Here is a 24,506-nt window from a genome sequence, read left to right as displayed (position 1 = left end):
CACAGAATCTATCAAGCTAAAGACACTCTTACAACATGGCAGCCGTCGTGGATGCGATCATTGTCGGTGCAGGCCTGAGCGGACTCCAGGCAGCACTGACATTTCACGAATCGGGCCGATCTTTTATCATTCTTGAAGCCCGCGACCGTGTTGGGGGCAAAACATGTTCCGTCCAGCGACCGGATGGCAAGGGCGTCCAGGAGGTCGGCGCCACATGGCTGAACGACACCAACCAATCGCACATCTGGAATTATTGTAAGAGGTTCGGTCTGACACCTGTCGTGCAAAATATCGAGGGTTTAGTCGCTAGTGAAGACGCCGACGGAAGATGCCATATGTTCCCGTTCGGTGAATTACCTAGGGTAAGTGTGATAATTTGACGGAGATGTGTGCGAAGAAATTGTCCTTTGCTGACGTTTCGGAGCAGTTTGAGAAGTCAGAAGTGGAAAACATTGAGATGATCCGCGATATGGTCGAGACCGCTTCTCTGAGTCTAGAGACTTTCAAACAGCCCAAGCGAGGTGAGCTTGATTGCGTGTCGTTCGAGCAGTGGTGTCGAGATTCCGGGGCGGGAGCTCGAAGCTTGGAGACCGTTCGACTCTGGTGTCGTGGGACACTTGGTCAAGACTCGAGCGAGGTCTCAGCGCTTGCGTACCTAGAGATAGCACGGGGTGGGCTGGGGATTGTGAATCTGCGATATGATGGAAAAGATGGCGCTCAATATCTTCGTCTCGCAGAGGGCACACAGTCCATCCCGGTTGGGATGGCTGAATTGTTGCCAGCCGGCTCGATCAAACTCAGGACTCCTGTCGTTTCGATCACGCAGAACACGCCGAAGCTGTACATCGCCACCACGGAATCTGGCCACGCCTTCAAAGCACGCAAGGTCATTGTCACCGTCCCAAGCCCAGCATACAAGAACATAACGTTCTCTCCGCCTCTAAATCTCCAGAAACAGATGCACACGACTGCTGCACGCTACGGGTGTTTCATCAAGTTTATCTGCCTGTTCAAAACTCCCTTTTGGCGCCGCCAAGGCTCCTGTGGGCTCGCGCAGAGCTTCCGCGGCCCTATCAACCACTGCCGCGACACTTCTGTCGATGCTAATGGCAACTACGCGCTGACATGCTTTCTTTGTGCTGGCCCAGGACGAACTTGGATGGCTCTGGATCAGAACGACCGCCGAAAAGCTGTGTTGAAGCAGCTAGGTTCCTTGTTCGGGGTAGGGTATGAAGCGGTCCAATCTGAGTTCTTGGGGTCTATGACCTCGGACTGGATGGAAGACAAGTGGGCTGGATGGGGCTGTCCCTTCGCAGCCACACCGCCTAACGTGATTGCTGACGGGGCCGTCGATAGTCTAGATAGCCAGAAGTCTGGTGGGATCTACTTCGTTGGTACCGAGCTCGTGGATGAATGGCGTGGGTATATGGACGGCGCATTACGCAGTGGTATCACGGGTGCTGGACAGGCGTTGGCGGATTTACGTTCAGGGGATGGAAGGCTGTGACTTACATAAAGTTGCTCCTGCTGCGTAGATCTTTAAGTTATGGCGAAGAAGTCTGCCACGCGGCGAACTTGTAGTATGATACTGAGGATAGGTGGAGGGACATAGTCAGGAATCATCACATACCTGGAGCAAGAGGCTCATTGAGGCTGCAAGTGCATCTCCCACAGAAAAGCGACCACCGAATAGGAGTGCTTGATAGGGGCGACAGCCTCGTTGAATCTTCTTTACCTCGAGTCATGGATGTGCGGGAGACAATCTGCATGACTCGAGCGGACCGCATCGCTTCGCCACACTTTCTCTCAATTCCTATTGAAATGAAATCGAGGCAGGACCCAAAAGTGACCACTTAATCAACGAGGACTAGATTCAAAGAGCGGGGATACGTCGATTCGACAAAGTTATTGCACTATTGACACCCGGTACAGTACGTAGTACACTGTCATGACGAAATGTCCATCCTAGTCCAACAGGTTGAACGTGGCCACCACGCAAATCCACCAGAAAAAAACAAATAACCCAAAACCAACCCACCTGGGGTTTCCTCGACTAAAACATTTTGAATGATATGACTCCAGAGCTCCCCTCGCCCAAGAACCCCAGAGTCCGAGAATAAGAAGACTGTAATCCAGAAAAGAAAGCTAAGGAGTAACCGCTCCCTGGCGGCAATGTGGCCGAAGCGGATCAATCCGAGCTCTTGCATCAGCACTGGGCGAATGGAGAATGACTTGGAATTTATTGCCTTTGCCGGTGCTAAGTCCACCCAACAACGCATGCTCAGCCGGCTGCGATTCCCCATTTGACGACATTACACTCATGTTGGCCGAAACAGCCACCTTTCGCATAAGTCAGCATGAGTTAGGTAAGCGAGGCTCACGTTGGGGCTTTCGCGGAGACGAATGGCCCTACCATTGAGCCAAGAATCCTCCTATGGCATGTAGCCTATCACACTCATGTTTCCAAGAACTTCCTGCACAACCTGTCCTTTCGGATTGGCATCGGTGAGCTCATAGTCGGAAAGATGCTGCATCATGGTGTGGTACGTCTCGTCGTTTGCCGGCCTCCAGGTCCGACAAGGACGGGAATCGCTATTGAAGTCCTCCCAGCCAGGCTTGATGACGAGATGTTTGGCCGTCTTGAGGGTCCCATCCCGCATCTCAGGCCCGTTGAAGACCTTGATCGGCTTTGAAGTCTCCCCATCGAGGACGTAGAACCACGTCTCCGGCTTATGGTAAAGCGGGGCATCTCTCCATTTACTGGATTCTTCATCGTCCTTCACCCATTCTCCGCAACAGCGCCCGATCGAAGGTGCCCGGAGCCAGCACTGTACGTCCAAGAGGTTGATGCCCCTACACACCTCGCGGTAGATAGCAAGCGACGTGAGTGCGTCTCGGATGCAATTATGAGGTGGCATAGGTTTGCACTCGTCTAATTCAATCATCCGTTTGTTTCCTGTAGGCAGTTTGATGGCGACTGCGTTTTTGCAATAGTCTGTAGCCGCATCTTCCCTGATGGCGAGGTTACTGGCAGCGAAGCCATCCTTTTCGGAGAATCTGTGAGGCATCGCTGTGGTCAAGGCAGCGAAGCAGACCATCAAGGAGGCGGTAACTGTGGAGCTCTTCATGTTGGTTAAAGAACTACCAGTTGGTGGCTGAGGATGCTTTCTATGCTGAATGTCGTTTGCAGAGCAAATTTCTTGCGCGAGTATCCTAGGGGAACAATATCTTGGTATGAAAGGTAAGTGTTCTCATGAAGGAGTATGTGGGAGACCTCTAGGAATTGGCTGCTTCGCTAATAAAAGAAAGGGAGTGGAAAATGAGGACCTACAGCGAGATCTCCACCAAACACATAATACATGTTTGCCTTCTTCGAGGACTCCACTCGCCTGGAGGCGCTGTCTGCTGCCATACCCAATAGTTAACATCAGAAGGTTTTGCAGCGGAGGTCAGGCTTTGTCGCAAACCACTGCACTGGGATCGAAGCGCTGTGGGCAGATGCAGCGTGTGGTCAACTTCTCAGCCCGCACCTTCAAGGACCAATACATTCGAAGATCCTCTTTCAGCAGAAGGGCCAAACATGTTTTTTTATCATGTACCGTTCTGTCATCGGACACGTCACGCTCCACTCCCTCTCGCTGTCCAAATGTGGCTACCCCGGAGACCGTCAGTGGGCGTAAAGTCTATGCGATCGCTGAAAACACTGAGGCAGCACGCAACGAGCAGATCACTACACGTGGGACGGAAATTGAATTTACATGCAAGATCTGGGGAAGTTTGACTTTCCATTTCATTTCCATCTCAATTTTGAGATCATCGGCTCATGCGCATCATGGTAGGCTCATCTCGTCTCGTCTCATCTCATCTGTCAGTAGCTATGGGTGTTTCGTCTGTACATCATCTCTAATGCTGTTTTTAGTGCGAAGTAGAAGTCGAGTCGCGCTCTCCTTTGTTCTCTTTGCTTGATTTTATGACTCTGTACCCCATTAAAGACGCCTTTTCCGTGCCGGCTCGCGTGAAAAATCAAGGGGGAAGAAAGAGATCGCTCATGACTTTTCGGGACCAACCCAACCCAATAGCCCAAGAACGCTTCGCTATGCTGTGATCAACGATCCTGCTCTTATCCACGCTGCAACGCCATGACATGCTATGGATGCTGATTGAGTTTGCTAAGAAGAAAATAATCTGAATCTCTGATCGAATTCGATCCGTTCTTTGGGGTATCATCGCTTTTTGAAAACGAAAAAGAGGTCGTTATTGCTCACCAGGAGCGTCTGATGCAAGAAAGGCTGCACATGTGCCTAAACGTCAACGCACATGGTAGGACTAAAGCGGGTCCAAGGTGTGCTGTTCGAAAGCACCATAGAAGTCGTCATTAACGATGTAATCTGACGGGCCGTTAAAGTTGTAATCTTCGAAAGGAAAGATGTTATCGTCCGCAAGGTCGTCAGCACGGGTCGCATGTGTGTTGGATTGTTTGCTGGTGGCTAAACTATTGGGTGGGTTGGAAGTCGGATATTCTCCGGATAGGTAATGGTACGCATTGCCGGAGTGGTAGATCTCATCTCCCAGCATAGTCATGGATCCCGATAGGGCTTCATCATTATCCGAGACATTGTCGACATCACCATGATCGTAATCTCCAAGGCCATAGTACAAGAAATCCTCTTGCTTCCCTGGGCCACCAACCAACCCGTCTATAGCTGAAGTCTTTCGGGCGCCTTTGTCTTTGCGAGCCTTTCGTTTACGAGGCACAGAAGCTGGACCTTCATCGACAGACTGTTCTGCTTTGCGTTTCTTCTCACGAATCATACGCTTACTTTCAAGGCCAAGGTGTGCGGTGCGGATGTGCTCTTCAAGGCTGGCTTTGGTGGTAAAACCACGGTTACAACCTTCAACAACCAAATCCTCCTGGTTTTGAAGCTCATCTGGCAAGGCAACTTCAGTTTTACCACACACAAAGTCCCGGCTGTTCTCGTGAACCGTTTTGACATGGACATTCAAATTGCCTCTCTTGGTAAAGACCTTGCCACAGCCGTGTGTACAAGGGAAGGACGGGGCCTTTTTGGACGAAGTAGGCAGGAGAATGCCATGCTGGATTTCCAGATGTCGAGTCAGTTCCTTGTTGGTGGTGAAGGACGTAGGACAGTGAGAGCATGTCGGAGGGTGGACAATCTTCAGATGAGCCTGAAATTCACCGTACGTTGGGAAATATGCCACGACTATCCGATCGAATTGTCCAGATGCGCGATGAGCTTCGTTCAATTCCTTGCAATCATCACAGGAAAATCGAGAGGGATCATGCTTGGCGCGCTGGTGGGTGCGCAATTTCTCGGCGGTGTCGTATGCCTTTGTGCATGGCTGGCCAGTGACCGAATCTGTCTCCTCACATGGAAATGGCTTGATGTTCTTGTGAAAAGACAATATATGCCGGTCTAAGGTGCCTTGTTTTCTGAAGGTCTGGTCACAATCGGGGTGGTTACAACGGAACCGATCTTTGTCTTGGTGAGTTTCCACATGTCTGCGCAATCTTGTAGCCGTTACGAAACTCTTGTCGCAGCCTTCAAAAGTGCATGGATGGTCACGCAACTTAACATGTTGGCTCTTGACATGGTGTTTGAGGTGAGAATCACGGAGGAACGCCTTGGTACATGGCACGTAGGGGCATTTGAAAGGGCGAGTATTTGTGTGTGATCGCAGATGCTCCTTAAGCCTAGCCTGACGATTGAACGATTTGTGACAATTTTCCCAAGGACACGGGAAGGATTTTCCTGGCTGTCGCGCGGAAGTGGTGGAAGTGGAAGGAGGGGTGGAGGCTGGAGTATCGTCGATCTGACCGCTGACCGTTCCCTCGGAGTAGTTCAGGTCGTAGTCGGCCAGATCGACATTCTCAAAGTCGTCGTCTGAGTCGATGTCGATGTCAATGTCGGCCATGGTGAAGTTGCGTGGCTGTGGGCCGTCGAGGGCGCCTGTCGCGCGACGATCTAGGAGAGGTAGAGGGGTAGTGGAAGGTGTAGACTTTCCGCACAGCTTGGGACTGAAAATTACGAGGGATTAGAGGATGTGCCGACCAATGGAAGAGTGTGGGGAGGGATGATTTTGATGGAGGTTTCGGCGTCCGTGCGGTTGGTTGAATCTCAGTTTCCATTCGGTTTTAGATTTTTAGGTGCGGGCTACTGCACGTGATTCTGCTGCAGCTGCATTCTTGGCGACATAATGCAGATCACGTGCCTGACGCCGAGCATGTCTCCACGTGACCTGACTTGGAATTTTGTTTTCAAATCGGACGCGACCAGTCGACAATGGACACTTATTAACGCAGGCAGGCAGCGACTGGAATGCACAACAACCTACTGCTCGTTCGATATCAAACGGATTCCCTGGCTCCACCGTTGATTTCTGCTTTTCGTCTGCGATAATCAAGTGCGCGGGTTGTCCCTCCCTACCTCATCCTGTCCTGTCGCAATCTCTACAGGCCACCCGTTCGACAAACGGCCTGCTATGTCTGACTATGGTGATGATGGAGGGTAAGTTGACTGGCCAAGTCCTTCCTTCATTCAAAACTAATGCGCCAAAAGCTACGGTCAGGACGAACCCGATGACACCTTCTACGAGCCCGAGGAGAATGTTGAAGACTTTGCTCCTGACGTAGATGTCGACGAGGAAGCAGTCGAGGCGCAAGCCGCTGCCGAGCATGATGAGGACAAAGTCGTCGTCTCTGGTGATGCAAACCAAGTCCAGAAACCGTCTAGCGATGCCGACAAGAAGATTCCTGAAGGGAAGCGCACAACAACACCCTACTTGACCAAGTATGAGAGAGCTAGAGTCCTGGGCACAAGAGCTTTGCAAATCAGGTATTGCGGGTTCTATCTGAACTGCTTTCTTGAAGCACTACTGACCAACCCAGTATGAATGCGCCTGTGCTGGTGGATCTTGAGGGCGAGACCGACCCCCTCCAGATTGCCATCAAGGAGCTGAACCAAAAAAAGATACCTCTCATTATTAGACGATATCTACCAGATGGCTGGTAAGCTAGAAATCACATCAGCATCTCGCGCTTACTGATGATCCATTCAGGTATGAGGACTGGACGTGTGAAGAACTCCTCTGATCTGAACTCGTTGCCGTCTCCATCTACGCCACAATCCAGAGAATGACCACTTCTAACGTGATCCGGAGCACTAAATTAAGCTTTACGACCCATGTATCTCTGTCAATCCGTTGCCTGTGGTCTTGTTCTGGTTTACGCCGGTGAGGCTTGACACCGACGTGAGATGCTGTGACTGCCACAGGTACCACGATAAACGAAAACGACTCACACTGTTCATCAATGATGACAACGCACACTATTGGGCATAAGACAACAACAACCCATCGGCGTATCAAATCATTTCCTCCGACAAAGTATTTCAGCACTCGGGAGAGAGTTGAACAAGAGAACTGGATAGTGCAGGCCACTGATGCGCTGCGCCTCCGCGGCTCGGCAATCCATGTAGATATCCACAACGCTTAGCGTCCGCAAGGCTTACTGACGCCTTGCCAGTTTGAGTTATTCGATAGCACCCACCTGGCTATCTCACCTCGGCGGCTTGAAACCGCTCCAATCATCAGGCCAGTCAAAATCCGTGATTACTGACTTTGGAGTCCTGATTTGCTCTTCGGCAATAATACAGAAGCTCGTCCTGCTTGTCAGTTATGCAGTCGCGCACCTGTACTCCTGATTAGAAGTGCAAATATCATTACTTCTTCTGTACAACAAAATTTCTTAATTTGCCAATTGGTGTAGGCGTAAACGAGTTGTATGCTTAGAGAGCGGCTAAACCTTGGAGCGCAGACTCATATCTGCGATTAAAGCTTCTCTTTGTGAAGCTGGTGGGTGTTACCGAACTCCCTGCAAGGCCACCATGTCTCTTTACTCTTTGACCTTGTTCTGAACACAATTCAAACCGATCTGATTCGGTCGTGACATAAACGAGTGGCAGGAAATGGCTAAACGTGTCACCCTTTCGCGCCGTCACATTCTTGAGGGGGGCCCAAATCCGAGCTTATGATCCTTTTGGGGCTGCCGAAGGCATACCATCTCACTTCCAAAAGTCCGATGGATCAAATACAGTCGGATTGCAGGCCTCGCTTCAGCGGCTGTATTGCAGGATACTATTTCTGAGGACGCTGTCGGCGGTGGATCATCGCAGCAATCCGACCATGGATCCCAGGGAACTGATTGATTGATTACAGCAGCACGAGGCAAGTCAGGCTCGGTGGAGGCTCTTGAATCCTTGCGAACTTGGATCGAATTCGTCGTTAACGCCCAATATGGAGAGCTCCAGTGGATGGCCTATATTATGGCCCAAAGAAGCCGTTCTGCCCCAAGTATGAAAACAACTTTCCAGCCCTTGCCAAATTCGCACAGCTCTGAAAGCGACGTCCCGTGGGTCAACGTTGTGTGCGAATGTCTTCTATGGAAAACAACCAAATTCCCCAAGCCACGATACCCCCGAGGCGATCAGCTTCAAACAGGCGCCATGGACAGAAGAGGATCCCTAGAAAACCGGTGCCACAGCGGCGGCCGAATTCTTCGAGAAGTTTTACGCAGACCTTCGCATGGTTGAGCGGTGCTCTGCTGGACCGTGACAGTACACCCACCGTCCAGGAGGAAGAACAGTCACAGCTGAATGAATTCAACAGACATTCATATCGTTACACCTCTCAGTTCGACCCGCGCATGCAATCTGGACTTACTCTGTATGACCCGGAACTTCAGCCAAATCGATTGTCCAAGCCACCAGACGCGTCTACGAGATCTAGTGTTGTTGACGCGCTAAATCTTGATTGGCAATTGCCGCCATTGTCTCGACCCTTTGCTGACATTGATGTTTCATCGGTCCTAAATGTTGCAATTGAAGCGCAAGCAAATCTATCACCTCCTGCACCTGGAGATGCGCCGCCTCCTAATGGCGGTCTGATCGCATGGCTGCAGGTGCTTGGAGCATTCTTCTGCTACTTTAACAGCTGGTAAGTACACCCCTTGTCACACTGCCACATAGTGCATCAGCCAGAGCTTGGAACAACATAGGAATGAAAGATAAATCCTGGAGGGGAGACTGCTAATGAATTGATAGGGGGACCATGAACTCATTTGGTGCTTTTCAAACATATTACGAAACCCGTTCCGACTGGCATAGAAGTCCGTCCGAGATATCTTGGATCGGGTCCGTTCAGTCGTTCCTGTCACTGATGGTAGGAGTCGTGACTGGACCTCTGTACGATGCAGGGTATTTCCGATACATTATCTGTGCTGGCGGGTTCCTCGTCCCTTTTGGATACATGATGACCAGCATCTGCACCCAGTACTGGCAAGTGCTGTTAGCGCAGGGTTTTGTCATTGGAATAGGTAACGGCTGCCTGTTCGTGCCTGCTGCTGCAATTCTACCACAGTATTTCAGCACCAAAAACCCGCTTGTCAATGGCATCGCAGCTAGCGGCTCAAGTCTGGGTGGAATTGTGATTCCGTTCGTTATGACCCGCCTTGAACGACAGATTGGCTTCGGATGGGCAACGCGAACCGTCGGCTTCATCGCGGCGGCTACAGCCACAGTCAGTATCGCGTTTATGAAGCCTCGTTTGACCCCGAAGAGCCAACGCAAGCTACTCGATCTTGCCGCTTTCAAAGAGCCAACCTACTCTTACTTCACAGGAGGACTTGCAATAGCATTTATTGGATTCGCCGTGCCCACATTTTACCTCGGTACCTTCGCATCCACTACGGGCGTTGCTAGCGAGGAATTCTCTTTCTACTACCTGCCTATTCTCAATGCCGCGTCGACATTTGGTCGTATCATCCCGGCCATTCTAGCGGCAAAGTACGGCCCGCTGAACGTCTTAATTCCGATCTGTTTGTTCGCTGGCTCGCTGGCTTTGATATGGACAACCATCAAGACCTCCGCCGGCACGATCGTGTTTGCCATCTTCTACGGATTTTGTTCCGGAGGCTTTGCAGCCATGTCGCCCATCGCCCTGGTGACGCTGACACCTGATCTTCGCACACTTGGAACGCGTATGGGTCAGCTGTTCTTCTGCTGCGCAATGGGACTTCTAGCGGGACCGCCGTCTGCCGGTGCGATCCTGAATACGACCAAATCTTGGATCGCACTAAAATGCTTTGCTGGTGGTACCGTTGTAGCTGGTGGACTGGTTTTGATTTTTGCGAGAGTTAGCAGGGTGGGTTGGAGTCTAAAGAAAAAGGCCTAATGGGGCCAATTCCAGCATCCTTCGCGTGTTCCTCCTGTTCCTCGTACCCCCATCTCGGCTTACCTGGAACTCTCCCTGCCCATTCCGAACAGGAAGGGTAGATCCCTTTCATGGATACTTACTTAGTCAGTCCCATCAGGAAGCTGACCGCAGGCTAGCGAGGATAGTAATGCTAACTCGACAATGGTGAGTGGAAAGTGCTTGCACGAGGTATTGCCCTAGGTCTATCGTGCTGACTAAGATCACCTAGGTGGTTGGCCAACGATCCTACGAACACCTCGTAGGTCACAGGCGGAGCGGAGCCTCGTCGAAATATGATTCCAAATCAGCCCAGTGTGCAATGAAGTTTGCATAAAGCTAACGCAAGACCTTCGTGGATTCACGATTCTCCATCGTATTCTTGCGAACCTTATTGACACGCCCCTCAAAATGGCCACCCATAACCTGGCAGCAGGCCAATATACCGTCACCATCAATGGTCTGATCATTCACTATACCATTCGTTCTTCTGGTGCTGGCCTTCCTCCCTTGGTTATCCACCCACCACCATGGGGTTGCGGAGTCGAAATATACTATTCAACATTCGCACGGCTCGAGGCAACATACACCTTGATATACCCTCAACCACGTGGCAACGACTCATCTCAAAGGCCCGATGACCCGGCCCAGATGTCCAGCCGCCACATCGTGGACGATCTAGACCTGTTCCGCCAGCATCTCGGCCTCGAGAAGATCAGCGTTCTCGGCCATTCCAGCGGCGGCACGATCGCACTGGGCTATGCAATAGCATACCCGGACAAAGTAGACAAAGTGGTCCTTCTCGACACTGACTTATTGGGCTACACCAGAAAGGATAACTCATTCTTCGAAGCTGTGACATCGATTCAAACCTCACCGGGTGTGTCGGTAACGAACGACGCCGAGTTCAAAGCCTTTGTCGTCAAGATCCTGCCGCTCTACTTCGCACACCCCGAGAACGGCGGGCCGGAGCAGTTCGAGCAGGCTTGGGCCAAGACAACCGCCTGTCTCTGGGCGTATGGGGCCTACTACGGAGCGGATAAGAGTGAGGCTGGGCAGTGGGACCAGTTCTCGGAGTTGGGAAAAGTCCAGACGCGCAAGATGCTCGTTCTTGTTGGGAAGCAGGATCGTTGCTGCGGCCCGGAGGTCAGTGAGGCTGTTGCGCAAGGGGTCAAGGGTAGCCAGCTGGTTGTTCTCGACGACTGTGGCCACTTCCCATGGGTTGAGGGTGGGGAGGAATTTTGGAAAGTGTTGGAGGGCTTCTTGAGTGACTGACTAATCAGATAATGAAAGAGGGTGTTCAGGAGGTAAAGCTTGACTCCTCGTTGGATACGACGAGGCCTAACGTGAGCGATATTGCATCCTTGGACACGGAAGTGACTAAGTATACGAAATAAGAACGAGAGATAATTCCCGAACGCCTTTCATGAAACCTTCCAAAGCAAAGAAAGAATAGATAAAAATGGAACCGGCCTATCTATCTATGACAATGAAATTTCCCACGGAGCGACCCCTAGCCCTTTCCATAACTTTTTCCTCCTGCAACAACACCCGCTACGAAACAAAAGAGTCAGTGCTCGTGCTGCCCCTGTGCTGCCCCTCATCCCATTTCCAAGTCCCCTTTGATCAACGCCATGCACACATACACAACCCACAAGTGATCCCAGAAGCAGATAATATCCTGGGTTCGTCCACGTCTCACGACTAGCACGTGAACCATGAAATGCTCTCAGATGCTCTCAGATGCTCTCCCACCACTCCACAACAACGCGGTAATCTCAATGAATCGCACCTGCGAGCGCGGCTGCTCTGCTTACAGAAATCTCACTCCTGGCACTCTCTTGATGACGTAGGCTTGGAGTACCTCATCCCATTTGCCGTGCTCTTCAAAGTGCTCCTTCGTGGCCCGATGGCGCGAGTAGGACCTCTCACGCGGAACGTGGGCTCTGGGGTTCCCACCACGGCCTCTGGTCTCCTCGCCGTCGCTGTCGTCGCTGTCGTCGCACTTGGGGTCTTGACAGCGAGCGCGGCGGCGCTCTACCTCGGTTTGAATTTGTCCCAGCGTCAAGTTGTTGATGTCCAAGCCGTCGAGCTCGTGACCACGCACGCCCGCGAGTCTGATCCTATCGAGATGAGCCGGTCTGACTTTGTGGGCTTTGTGGACGGGGACTTTCTCAAGCTTGAGGTGCGGGTCGTCGACGCGGTAGATTTTGGGAGAGCGGGGCGAGGGCACTGGTGGTGGAGACGGAGATGGGCTTTTGGGTACTGGTGCTGGTTCTGGAGATGCTGGTCGTGGGTGGCCCAAGAGGTCACGCAATTTGAATGTTGGAGAGCATGGGAAGTATCGTGATGGAGAACGATGGCGTGGACGGCAGCTTTCGACTCTTGGTGTGGGTACAAGAATTGGAATGAGCACGGGACTTTCTGGGGCTCTCTTGGGAATGGGCTTTGGCACTGCTGGGGAAGTTGGAGATGGCTTGTCATGGCGGTCATGTTCTCGGGGATGATGGTCGTCCTTCTTGTGCTTGCCTTTGCGGACACGGCGTCTTGCAGGGTCAGTGGGATCCATGCAGTTAGAATCAGATTTAACCTCGTACTCTTCAAGTTCGCTGGCTTCAATAACCTCCCTTTCGTACTTGTAGAACTTGTAGGAATTGTAGTGCTTGGATCGTTTGCGGAAGAGGCAGAGCCTACCATTAGTGTCGCGGCCAATCCATGGGACTTTCTTCTCGTTTGGTGGAGACATGGCGAATGATCAGGATCCACTGGAGTATTTGTATTGAGACCGGTAAGGATTGCGGTTTTTCGAGTTCCACGAGAAAGATCAGAGGGCTTGAGCGAGTATCTTGTTCGTTTGCAATTCAAAGCAAGGATTGTAAACGGAGTTGTGAATGCCAACAGGATTCAGTCCTTCCATCGGCCTGGACTTATGTTCTCTGAATTCTGCAAAATACTCAGACGAGATGCTTGCACAGACAACACTCATTGATGCAAGTGTACAGAAAGAACAAGGCTGCAGCAGAGACATTGTTGCTGCACCAGGAGCTGCACTTGTGCCAGGGAGCAGCATTGTGACAAAGGCTGAAAGAATGACTTTTTCCATCTGGGTTCTGGCACCTACCTTTCCTCACAAGGCTGGTCACATAGACGAAGTCGATGTCAGTGGTGGGTGCCATTGTGATGTCTCCTAGCCTGCAAAGTTTGCTCCAGCGAGGTCTCGAGACATAAAGAAGGAGTGTCTCACCAGACTACAAATCTGGTCATGTGGCCAGTGGCCAACATGGCTTGCGGGATGGCCTCAACGTCAACGGCAGCAGCATCGCAAGAGTTAGTGCTCCGGAATATGTTCCCCTGCCACAATGAATCTGTTTATCCGTTGGAACCTGGCTTGCATACATAGGTAATGGTTCAACTAATGTGCATGGCCGACGGGGGAGAGGAGTAAACAAACTCAAGAAAAATGGGAACAAAAGAAAGATGTCTTGACACACGTGACCGTCTCAATGGCGCCTCCAGCAATACGCGCCCGAGGGGCCCAATTCTGTAGCCCCGGCCATCTTAGTTAGCGAGCATGTACCAAATTGTCCTCACGACGGCTCCTATACTGGCATGCCCAGGTTTGAATTTCCCACAATCACGCACACTTGCCTAACTAATTCCAAATCTACCAGCCCGTGATATGATGTTCCGGGTGAAGACTCAGAAGCTCTCTGGCCAGGACCCAATTAGTTCCAGTCTTGCCGTCTGCGTTGTAGTAATAGCAACTACTCGTAAGCACCTACGGGTCCTTGATGCATAGCAACCAATTGACAATACCATAACAACACTACTAGATATGCGAGAAGACATCTTCCGGAGCGTGAGAGTGAGCCCGCCACCTGATGGCAGCATAAGGCCTCATGATATCGCCGCCCGAGGGATGATAGTGATACGATCAAAGTTTAGCCCTCACTCCATCCCCTGATTCTGTCCCCTGCAATCTGATAAGCCTTTTCAACAGGAAAATCTCATTGCTTTACACTCACTGGTATTTCAGCTGTCTTCTGGTTAGCATGGGACAGAATCCACCCTGCGACATCATTTGTGAACTTTTGTCCCACCCCATCAGGCTCCGCGTGCAGCTTGTGGTATGCATCCGGGTACGCTTGGTACACCTTGTCCCCTTCTGGTGCTGCCAAAACATCAAATAGCCTCTTAGCTGCTGAAGCAGAGACCACTCGGTCTGATGTGCCGTGACCAAGCCACACAGGACAGGGTAGCGTGGGATGCAAACCAGCTATTTGATGCCCATGGCTCATGCTGGAGAGGTCTCCTGCACGTTGAAGAAGACCTTTGAGACCTTCTAGGGTACCGGTATCGTGACAAAGGGGATCATTCACCCAGTCTTCTCGCACTTTAGCAGCGTGAGACAGGTACGTTGAATCCAATTTCTGCTTCAGTTGCGTGGTGGGAAGCAAGAAAGCGGCCAGTTTTCCAGCAAACACTTTCAGAAAGGATGGCTGTTCGGAAGGATCAAGCTCAATATAGGGCGCTTCGAGAAGCAGACCAGCGATCGGAGGTCGATTGGAAAAAGCAGCTGGGTCAGACAGCAGGTAATACAATGACTCGTTGCCTCCCATGCTGTGTCCCATCAAGAACAGTGGCCTCCCTTTGGCTTCTGGAAGGGAAGCAACATGAAGCACGAAGTCGTGGATATCAGCGATGACCAGCGACGTAGGTCCTGTATTTCCCTTCTCGGTTGGCTTATTCACCGATCGTCCCCAGCCTCGTTGGTCGAAGGCGTAGACTGCTATGTTATGTGGAGGAGAGCTGAGAGTCGGGAAGAAGTCATAGTACGCTAAGGCCAAGTCAGCGGAATCCTTCTTTCGGCCTTGTTGGTGGGGATCCACCATTTACGTGGTCGGAAAATCCGTGCACGAATATCACTGCTGCCGCCGCCGCATCTCCCGAGTCTGGCTAGGGAAGGTCAGCTACATTTCACACGCCTCAGGATCCCACTTGAGAAAATTGATATTGGCTGGAAATATCATGATGGTTTCGAACCGGGCATGACATACCGTCCAGGATTTTGTGTACAGGCTTGTACCGTCCCTTGTTGAAAATGATCCTTCACTTGTCACCGTCATGACGGCGAAAACCAGTCAGAAATAAAGGGCGTGTGAGGGTAAAGAGCCACCTTCAGTGCGATGTAGTGTATATAGCGATAATCCAAAAGGAATATGAAGTGGTACAGGTCGTATGGAAGGAACGTGGTTGATATCTGCAAGGAGCTAGGGCTGTTTCAGCTCAGCACGTGGACGATGAACCGAGGCAGCAGTGGCTTTAGGCACACCCGTCAAGCAACCACAACCACGTGAGACGTGCGGTTGTCACATCAGCTTCCTGGAGATATGCCTCCTATTCTGGTTTGTGCAGATGGATGCAAGCATCTGAACATTATGAGGGAGAAACACCCGGGGGCAATGGGTTTCTGCATCGTTGTGGTAGGGGGGCCGGCTGAGGATGGAAAGGAAGTGAGGTACCGAGTATACGAAGTCCATTTCTGGCCCGCGTCGGCTCAGCAAAACCACATGGTCTTCCCTAAACGGGGCGTGAAATCACGAAAAGGGCTAGAGAAGGTCATTCGCACATTATCATTAATACCTGGATGATGAACACCTGTGGCCTTCCCCTCGTCCCGCCAGATCGCCTTGTCAACTGGTCAACTGGTCAAGCCGCTCACAATTGCATAAACAAACGTTACTACAGTGTCTGCGGAACTTTCGCGGTTCCAAGTAGAGGTTAGGACTTGCATCTGGTCTTTGTGATCTGGTTCGTATGCCCTACCTACCTACTGTCGATGATTTATTTGGAGAATAAGCACAACTCGCTATATTTATAAATTCACCTGCGCAAGCTTCTAGCCCCGAGCTTATTGGAAGGGACTTGGACTTGCACGCATGACAATGCTAAAGCTTACCTTGACAAAAATTCCACCAAACGTTAAGATGAAACAGAGTGAGCCTCCCATTGAGCGACTATCAGACTTGTTGAGCAACGTTACAATTTGGGACGAGACGAGCTCCAGATCTGCGATCATGTCCTTTCATGCTTACCCTGATAAGCCAAGCGCCCCTCAAGAAACGTGGAAGCCACCCCAGGAAGTGCGCTCGAGAATGCGCGCGGGTTTGATTTATGAGATGGTTTTTCTCGGCTTTGGCATGAGAGAAACGAAGGACAGAGGAACAACGACAGGCCTCAAAGAGCTGACCCAATGCCCGCGACCCTATAAGGCTTGAGCAACGTTGCTCCAAGGCCCGTGTTCTCCTTCTGTATTATACGCATTTCAATCACTCCCTAATACCAAGTTTGATTTATCACCAGTGTGCACGAATCAAATCGGATTGAAGTCAAGCTGGCCGTATGCCCTTGCATTCGTTCCGCTGTCACTAGCACTCATTGACCCGAGAATTTCTTGGCCAAATACATATAGCATATAACTTGGCACCACAATCCATGCGCCGTTCGGAATGATCCAAACCGTGACCAAGTCAAACAACGAATTGTGCCCAATGCTTGCGAAATCCGAGAAAGCTTCATTGAGCCCTGGAAATGGTTAGGAGATCCGTTCGTTATGTCTGGTAGGCAAAAAGGCTCCCAATAAAGTAAAGACTTGCTCACAGTCATGACTGCGCCCGAAAAACAAAGCAAAACCGCTAAGCTCACACACACACCATTGCCCTTACTTCTAAGCGGCTGATATGTTGATAACTCCAGTCCCCAATCTGGAGTCCTATAACATAAAGATACCAGCCGTAAAAAGCACTTTCGAGCACGTTCATTGCTGATTGCGCTGCAGTGAACCCGGTACGGCTGTTCCACGCCGGCCACCCGTAAATAAGGTCGACAGAACCATATATGGCAGAGGGCGTCCAGATGGGAGAATGGAGCTTCCCGCCAGGCATCGTGTATGGACGGAGATGCACGTAGAGCGTATCCCATGCCACCAAGGGCAGAGAGACAACCAGCCAGACGACTAAGGCTATGGGTGGTCTATGGGTATAGCCTGGGGAGATGGAGACGAAGGATGCGGGCGGTCGCGCTAATGGCTTCAGCTCTCCCGTCCCTGCTGTACTTCGCGGCTCGTTGTCAAGCATGAGACCCCTGAAAGTGGTAGTAGGATCATCCCGGCTGCTTACTCTGCACTGGCGTTGCTTCGATGCGTTCTGTCTAGAAATCGACATGATTGAAAAGGGGGAATGAGTTCAAGAATGTTGAGAATGTGAGGATTGAGAGGAGGCTTTGTCGTCCCTGAACAAGAGTGACACGACTGATATGCGACCTGTCTTTGAGGTGGTGCCATAAGAATACACGTAGACGATTGAAGCTTGGGACGCAGTTGAAGCATCTCCTCTGCGTTGGATGACCTCGCGACTGCGTACAGCGTAAACCTTTCCGCATGAGTTCTAGCCACTGCGAATAGAGGATTTCCTCCTGGCACATCCCCAAGTCGAAGACGGAGCCTTCATCCGCAGTCCGCAGTATGTCTCGTTTCTTAGCCAATCAAATACGCCACACGCCCACCGCCCGGCCCCAACGGGGGGATATATGACGAATGGTGATGTAGTGCCAGGTCGATATGTGAGGGGACAAAAGGTCAGCAATGACGTTCTGGTAGACAATTGAGGATAACGATAATTATGAGCTGGAGGGAAAAGCGACGTCTGAGCCGGTGGTTCACAGGGTGTACTGTATTGATCAAAGAACAGGCCTCCTTTCCTGAACCCTAGCCCTCCGTGTTTTGAATTCGAGATTTTACTACCATGAAATACCCGGGTGGCTGCTACTGCCGCAAGGTTCGCTATGAGCTCGAGCTGGAAGACCCGGAAAAGGCACGTACGAGTCTCTGCCATTGTGGGAATTGCAAGAAATTCACAGGTGGCCCCTTCGGCATCACGACGAAGATTCCCAAGTCGAGTTTCACTGTGACAGAAGGAAGGGACAGTGTCAAGGTCCACGAGGCTGATAATGGAGCGGGCACGCTCCTCCACCGCGAATTTTGCATCGATTGTGGGAGCGGGTTGTTGGAGTATGGTGTAGGTAATTTCATGTTCCATTTTTCAAGTCCGCTGTGTGCAGCAAGGTGTTTAAGGGAAAGGGGCCTACTTCAGGGTCCAGCCAGGCATCGAGAATCGAGATGGCCGCCTACCCCTTGTGATTCTTTCCGTGACGCAGTGGATGTGAATGATTATTGCATTCCTTAGACCATTTCGAAATTGCTAAACCGATGCTCGCCGTTTCGATGACGGTCTAGGCCAATGCGGGAGACTTCATTTATATCTTCTACGGGACCCTCGACCGACCGACCGATTTGCCGCCAAAGGGCGAGTTCTTCTGTAGCAGGCGGGACAATTGGATGCCGGAAGTTCCCGGTAAGTTTCTTTGGTGCCGTTCTATGAATCATTTTGCCCCATCCAGGGAGCCTGTTTCCTGGATAGTGTTGTTTTGAGTTTTCATGAAAAGCTGACATGGGCGGTGCTTTTGATATAGGTGTCTTCCATAAGCAGAAGATAAAGGAATGAGCATTGAGAGGATTAGGCAGTTCCCGATGAACGAGGAATGGACTTGTTCTCCTTCCAAAATAGTTCTTTTGGCTGGCTCTAGGCGGGGCGCAAATACCGAATGATGAGATGCGCTGTTGAGAAATGAAAACAGGCATCACCCGTGTTGAGCGAAAATGCTAAGGGGATCACACTAAGGCCTTCGGGCTCCAGGTGATACAGTTCAAGATATCAGCTGACTATGGACCAAAACCTGAGCAAAGGCCTCGAAGGGATATAGTTGTCAGGTATAAAATTCCGTTCAATTCAGCTCTAGTAGTTTCAGTCGACCCTGCTACGAGGCTGAAATCCCGGTTCCATCCCAATTCCATCCCAACGCTTTGAAAAGACCAAAATCCGGTGAATTGAATTTCAAACTCCTATACCGTCTCCTCGCAATGTCATAGGAGCAAAAATCCGGGCCTGCAGGGGTTGCTCATGTAGCCGAGTCAGCTGCGTTCGGAACGGATTCCTTCCGATCTTGCGTCAAACCTCCCGTTTGACACTGGTCCTTCGTGTAGTGACCGACTCGCAGCAATCAGGGGGACTGCCGTTCGATACCAGGCTGCATCAGGGTCGATCCATCGCACGCAAGTTGCCTGTCTCAGTAGTTGCCAAATTTCGAAGCAGCTTTGGGCTACACTGAGTAGAAGTTAAGACAGTTTGGTTAAGAAGGATAAACCGAAATACTGCAATTTAGAAGTTCGTAACTTATCGGTTCGTAGTTGCTGTCATAGAGATTCGGTTTGTTTACCGGCGGTCTTCAGCCCCCCCGGGAGCTGCATATATCCCATCCATCTCTGACCAGTCATGTCGATTGTCATAAGGTAAAGGTGGTTTTTGGCCCAGTATGATCCATCTAGAGGTGTCAGCATGTCAATCGTTTTCATGTCTTAGATCGATCGGTCGAATTCTCACATGGGCCAATATCCGTGGATATCTTTCCTCCTCAGCTCCTGCCGACATTGGGCCAATAAGACCTGGAGCTCTTCAACCTGCCATGCCAGCAACTGCGTGAAGACCTTGACGCTGAGTCCGTAGAACCCATCCATCAAATTGACATATCCAAACATTCCAGCTTCCCGTAGCCTCTTGTCCTTGGCCCACGGACCTATCGGCATTTTGAAATTCAGTCTTGCAACATTAATGAATCCTGCGTCGCGCATTTGCTGCATGACGAGATCTGGGTCGCAGTGGCCTTTCAGTCCGATCTTGTTGATGCCTTCGGTCCATAGATTTTCCCATTCGGTGATCCGTGAATCTGCGGGAATGCTGTTGTCGTCGGAGTAGCGTTTGTAGCTGAATTCTTGGGATTCAACCCAGCCACCTGGTTTGAGGACTCTGGGGATTTGAAAGGAGATGGTTAGTTACGGTCACCATGCATGGAATCTAAATTGGAGATTTCGAGTGGGTGTGTTTACTTGAACGCCTCACGATAGAAATGGGGCCCTATGAGTACCAATTAGTTGTACCCACACCACTTGTTTGAGTGCTCTTACAGTTCTTTAGCGAAGTGTCATTCATGACACGAGAATGTACTAGATCGAATTGTTGTCGAAATGTCCATTCTTCATCTGCATCTGCAATTTCAAACTGGGGACATCATCAATCTCAGGGCGTAAAGGTCGTTGTAAAACATGTATACCTGTAAATTCGGTGGAACATAAGATGGTTGTATCGGACTCAGGTCCGTCCCACATACTAAATGGTATTAGCATCTACGAAGAATGAGGCCCAGGGGTTTCGCAGCACACATACCTTCGGCGGCCGGATAGGTGTCCGCTGTGGGTAAACTTCAGCCCCTAGGACTCTGCCGTACGACGGAATACTAACCGAACTCGATGGCCCAAATACCTGGAGACTATCAGTTGGCGATGCTTTGTCTTAGGTGATGCACTCACCGGTGCCAGTGCCGATGTCAAGCACGGAAGTTGGATTCTCGACAGGGGCAAAGAACAGCCTGTTGCCGACCGACAACCTTACGGCATGGTACATAATATCACATCGCTCTTGTTCAAGCTGAGTGATGGGTCAGTGCAAGGCCTCCTAGCTCAGCATCTGGCCACAGACCTCGTCATTCGGTAGTATATATTCTGCGTGATTCCATCAGCACGATGTGTCTGTCAACCGGACCAAGGATTTGCTTACTGCCGGCGTGATACTACTTTCAATTAGATTCAGAGGATCCCTCCAAAGGGACGATTTAAACGTACTGCATGATAGGTCCGTCCGTGCGAATTTTCATAGTCGAAAATGCTTGACGTGACTGTTCGCGTCGATGACTCGCTGGTGGCGCTTGTCAATTCGCCGTGTAATGAAAATGCTGAAGCACCAATATACATACACGTCGTCGCCATAATATGCAGAGTCTGTGTCGTTGAATCCCTGTTGCGACAAATGATCAATGGCCAACGCGATAAAACAGAACTCTTGGCCATACCACCAAGTCCTCGTGCACCACAATGTCACCTTCATCGTGAGTTCTGGCCATGCTGACACAAATCAACGGCAACGGCTATGGCTACATCACATGTCCTAGTGTACCTATAACAACGATATTTGTGGCAGCAGCTGGACTGGGTCTTAATGTTCGAAACGTTGTGTGGGATGAGCAGGGGGGCCACGTTGGTAACTGCTTTACATATCAATGAATTAGATTTATCGATCGGGAAGTGTCCGGGGCCCAGAAGAAGACCATCATCTGCTCATTACAACGTACGGAGCACGGAGCACTTGGCCCACCTGATGAGCTGAGCTTAAGCTTGTGGCCCAGACTGATCTCGCGTGAGGCAAATCCAACCGAAGCGGGACTTGCTACTCGTACATGCGAATAGTTACTCCGTGCAGGGGCGATGCAAACTCCCGGTTCCCCACGTGTTAGTTGCAGGTTTGCGCACAGGCAACCACAGACCAACCAGGCACACTTCATCGCGCAACATCTCGCTGGAGGGAGATGACGCTGCATTCATCGGCTGTCTCCTTTGACTCTTGTGTCTTAGCATCCATCTGGAATCTGTCAAAATGTGGCCCTGATCGAGTGGCAACCTGGCCGATAGCCTATCAAACCCCCGGGGGAGCCTTGTCGGTGAAATGGCCAGGCTCTTTCAGAACCTTGCCGGGGCCAACTGGAGGGCCCTGGGCCTGTGGCTAGGCATGCACTGGGACTACCCGTGCATCCGGGTGCCCCAGTTAGATGCACGTCGCCGGCGTTGGATAACACTCGATGAGAGCCAGCTATCTTCTACCCAACGACCTTAACTAACTCCGCTAAGCAGTTAGGTGGGAATGAAGTGCTCCATGGTTGACGAGCCCTATCATGCTCTCGTTTACATGTTGCTCTGGCGTTCCATTGGATTGTTCTTTTTCTTTCAACCTTAACCCCCCTCTTCACAGCTTGGGGCTTCATCGCGTTCAATCTTCTGGTTTGGCTTGCTTGAAGAATCTTCACCACTTACTATGGGCGTCTTAGAAGCCTCCAGGCTGTCTTTGCCTGTTGCCCTCGGGATCGCAGGCGTGCTTTGGGTTGCATATTTCGTGGCAAACACATATTTGAGTTATCGGAAGTTGCGACATATCAGCGGCCCTTGGCTAGCATCAATCTCCCCGTTATGGATGTTCTATCACACTTGTCGCGGAGAGCTTTACTTGGCTGTCGAGAGTGCTCTCCAGGAGTACGGTGAGGAAATGCATTGTTCGTCAGTTTCCGCAGATATGATTTCCTGATGGCATCAAAACACAGGCTCGCCGGTGAGGGTGGCTCCAGACTACATTGTCACTGACGACCCCGTCATCCAAAGACATATGGCCGCTCCAAGATCACCCTTTGTGAAGGGGCGATGGTTCAAAGGCATGAAATTTGACCCTCGTCTGGATAATTTGTTGTCCATGAGTGACGAGAAGGCACACAGTGAACTTAGGGCAAAGCTGATGCCGGGAGTATAGATGACCCACCTCCTATGGTTCGATCGTGCTGCTGACCACAAGCCAGTACACTGGCAAAGAAGTGCCCATGCTTGAGCAGGATGTGGATGCCCGAGTGGTGGAGCTCCTCGACCTTATCCGTCGAGACTATGTGGACAAGAATGAGGCAATGGACTTTGCCCAGCTGGCTGGATATTTCACTTTAGACATTCTAACTCAAATTGCTTTTGGACAGGCTCTGGGCTTCTTGGTCAAGAATCAAGATCTGTACGACTACCACAAATCATCGGCAGCCTTCTATCCCGTCATGGAGTTGAGTTCCAACCATCCCACGATCCTTGCAATTCTCAATAGCAGAATCATGCAGGGTGCAGCACCAAAACCCACCGATAAAATTGGATTCGGAGCCATCGTAGGCGTGGCCCACAAGGCAGTCGCCGCACGCTTTGGCTCTGATGCTAAGAAAGTCCCAGACATGTTGGGTTCATTTATCGATCATGGGCTCACCCAGCAAGAGTGCGAGGTTGAGTCCCTACTCCAAATCTTGGCCGGCGCAGATTCAACAGCGACTGCTCTTCGAACAACCTTCCTGTTCGTATTAACCAGTCCTCCTGCATATGCCAAACTACGCGCTGAAATGGCAGCGGCAGTTGACCAAGGCAATGTCTCATTCCCAGTGATTAAGGATGTTGAGGCCAAGAATCTCCCTTATCTGCAGGCATGTATCCAAGAAGGCCTCCGTATGTTTATGCCGCTGCAGGGCCTTGCAGGTCGGCTTTCACCCTCTCCCGACGGCGCAACAGTCAACGGAGTCTACATTCCTCCTGGAACAGAAGTCGGAATTTCAACATATGCTATGGGACACCGTCGTGACATTTACGGGCCAGATGCAGACACGTTTCGACCGGAAAGGTGGATTGAGAATGACGCAGAAACCCTCAAGAAATATGAGAGGGTGAACGAGCTCGTCTTCGGGTCAGGCAGATCCAGCTGCTTAGGGAAAGGAATTGCACTCATGGAATTGGGAAAGGCCATCTTTGAGGTGAGTTGATGATTGACTTGGCTTGGTGGACGAGGACTGACAATTCCAACCATAGTTGCTCCGTCTTTACGACTTCACCGTAGTGAACCCCTTTGATGCCATGAAAGTTCGTTCAAACTCCGTAGTTGTTCAGACCGATTTTTATGTCCGCGCATGGCCTCGAAAACAAGACTGAGGAGGTGGCGCTGCAACTCTGGAGTCTGATTTGGCTTTTAGGCCAACCAATTGAGTGAAGGAGTGGAAAGGGTCAAAGCCTCCTAATAAACAAGCTGCGATAATCCAGGCACATGTGGCATGGCATGCTCTAAATCTTAGTAAGAAAGTGCAAGAAGCTTTCCTCACCCATTATGCTGAGACATGCCTGGAGGTCACGATGTTGTACATACCTTGTTCTGCATGCTGTCATTCAAGCTGTTCCAAAGATTTGGTCAGAGTCGCGCGAGTCGAAACAAGTCTACGGCTAGACATCGATACTGAAGGGTACCATCAAGTTCCATCAATGTGGTTCTCCCTTGACTTCCTTCCACGCTGCTGTACTTTGTCGAGCTATCCAAAGCGGCGGGAGGGATGCCATGCACTTGCCGACATCTTGGCACTAGACGTCATCCCGGCTGCTTCGAACGGGGACGTCAACTGAATTCTTGGAGTTCGTTTTATTTGACATACAACTGAACAGGTCAATCGGAACAAACGTTGGG

General features: G+C 50.9%; 10 protein-coding genes across 10 annotated transcripts; 6 read left to right on the top strand and 4 right to left on the bottom strand.

Moving 5' to 3' along the window:
• Positions 1 to 35: 35 nt before the first annotated feature.
• On the top strand, positions 36 to 1,507 carry A1O9_05023 (uncharacterized protein; the record flags this gene model as incomplete). Its single annotated transcript, XM_013407309.1, has 2 exons — positions 36 to 362; positions 428 to 1,507. 2 exons carry the CDS (start codon positions 36 to 38, stop codon positions 1,505 to 1,507), a joined length of 1,407 nt encoding a protein of 468 aa, XP_013262763.1.
• A 2,819-nt stretch (positions 1,508 to 4,326) lies between these two features.
• Positions 4,327 to 5,934, bottom strand: A1O9_05022 (uncharacterized protein; the record flags this gene model as incomplete). Its single annotated transcript, XM_013407308.1, has 1 exon — positions 4,327 to 5,934. One exon carries the CDS (start codon positions 5,932 to 5,934, stop codon positions 4,327 to 4,329), a length of 1,608 nt encoding a protein of 535 aa, XP_013262762.1.
• Positions 5,935 to 6,501: 567 nt separating this feature from the next.
• Positions 6,502 to 6,912, top strand: A1O9_05021 (uncharacterized protein; the record flags this gene model as incomplete). Its single annotated transcript, XM_013407307.1, has 2 exons — positions 6,502 to 6,527; positions 6,579 to 6,912. 2 exons carry the CDS (start codon positions 6,502 to 6,504, stop codon positions 6,910 to 6,912), a joined length of 360 nt encoding a protein of 119 aa, XP_013262761.1.
• Positions 6,913 to 8,449: 1,537 nt separating this feature from the next.
• Positions 8,450 to 10,248, top strand: A1O9_05020 (uncharacterized protein; the record flags this gene model as incomplete). The annotated part of the gene is made up of 2 exons (XM_013407306.1): positions 8,450 to 9,012; positions 9,120 to 10,248. 2 exons carry the CDS (start codon positions 8,450 to 8,452, stop codon positions 10,246 to 10,248), a joined length of 1,692 nt encoding a protein of 563 aa, XP_013262760.1.
• A 429-nt stretch (positions 10,249 to 10,677) lies between these two features.
• On the top strand, positions 10,678 to 11,541 carry A1O9_05019 (uncharacterized protein; the record flags this gene model as incomplete). Its single annotated transcript, XM_013407305.1, has 1 exon — positions 10,678 to 11,541. One exon carries the CDS (start codon positions 10,678 to 10,680, stop codon positions 11,539 to 11,541), a length of 864 nt encoding a protein of 287 aa, XP_013262759.1.
• A 2,732-nt stretch (positions 11,542 to 14,273) lies between these two features.
• Positions 14,274 to 15,158, bottom strand: A1O9_05018 (uncharacterized protein; the record flags this gene model as incomplete). Its single annotated transcript, XM_013407304.1, has 1 exon — positions 14,274 to 15,158. The coding sequence occupies one exon, from the start codon at positions 15,156 to 15,158 to the stop codon at positions 14,274 to 14,276; it is 885 nt and encodes a 294-aa protein (XP_013262758.1).
• Positions 15,159 to 16,639: 1,481 nt separating this feature from the next.
• On the bottom strand, positions 16,640 to 17,210 carry A1O9_05017 (uncharacterized protein; the record flags this gene model as incomplete). The annotated part of the gene is made up of 2 exons (XM_013407303.1): positions 16,640 to 16,851; positions 16,976 to 17,210. The coding sequence occupies 2 exons, from the start codon at positions 17,208 to 17,210 to the stop codon at positions 16,640 to 16,642; spliced, it is 447 nt and encodes a 148-aa protein (XP_013262757.1).
• Positions 17,211 to 18,068: 858 nt separating this feature from the next.
• Positions 18,069 to 18,396, top strand: A1O9_05016 (uncharacterized protein; the record flags this gene model as incomplete). Its single annotated transcript, XM_013407302.1, has 2 exons — positions 18,069 to 18,345; positions 18,371 to 18,396. The coding sequence occupies 2 exons, from the start codon at positions 18,069 to 18,071 to the stop codon at positions 18,394 to 18,396; spliced, it is 303 nt and encodes a 100-aa protein (XP_013262756.1).
• A 1,363-nt stretch (positions 18,397 to 19,759) lies between these two features.
• On the bottom strand, positions 19,760 to 20,840 carry A1O9_05015 (uncharacterized protein; the record flags this gene model as incomplete). Its single annotated transcript, XM_013407301.1, has 6 exons — positions 19,760 to 20,184; positions 20,318 to 20,438; positions 20,491 to 20,546; positions 20,604 to 20,627; positions 20,679 to 20,699; positions 20,747 to 20,840. 6 exons carry the CDS (start codon positions 20,838 to 20,840, stop codon positions 19,760 to 19,762), a joined length of 741 nt encoding a protein of 246 aa, XP_013262755.1.
• A 1,461-nt stretch (positions 20,841 to 22,301) lies between these two features.
• On the top strand, positions 22,302 to 23,817 carry A1O9_05014 (uncharacterized protein; the record flags this gene model as incomplete). Its single annotated transcript, XM_013407300.1, has 3 exons — positions 22,302 to 22,521; positions 22,585 to 22,781; positions 22,834 to 23,817. The coding sequence occupies 3 exons, from the start codon at positions 22,302 to 22,304 to the stop codon at positions 23,815 to 23,817; spliced, it is 1,401 nt and encodes a 466-aa protein (XP_013262754.1).
• Between the last annotated feature and the right edge of the window lie 689 nt (positions 23,818 to 24,506).

Source organism: Exophiala aquamarina, assembly GCF_000709125.1.
Source record: "Exophiala aquamarina CBS 119918 chromosome Unknown aczIA-supercont1.3, whole genome shotgun sequence".
Classification (NCBI taxonomy): Eukaryota; Fungi; Ascomycota; class Eurotiomycetes; order Chaetothyriales; family Herpotrichiellaceae; genus Exophiala; species Exophiala aquamarina.
Note: the sequence above shows the minus strand (reverse complement) of the source record. Positions and strands in the feature narration are given on the sequence as shown.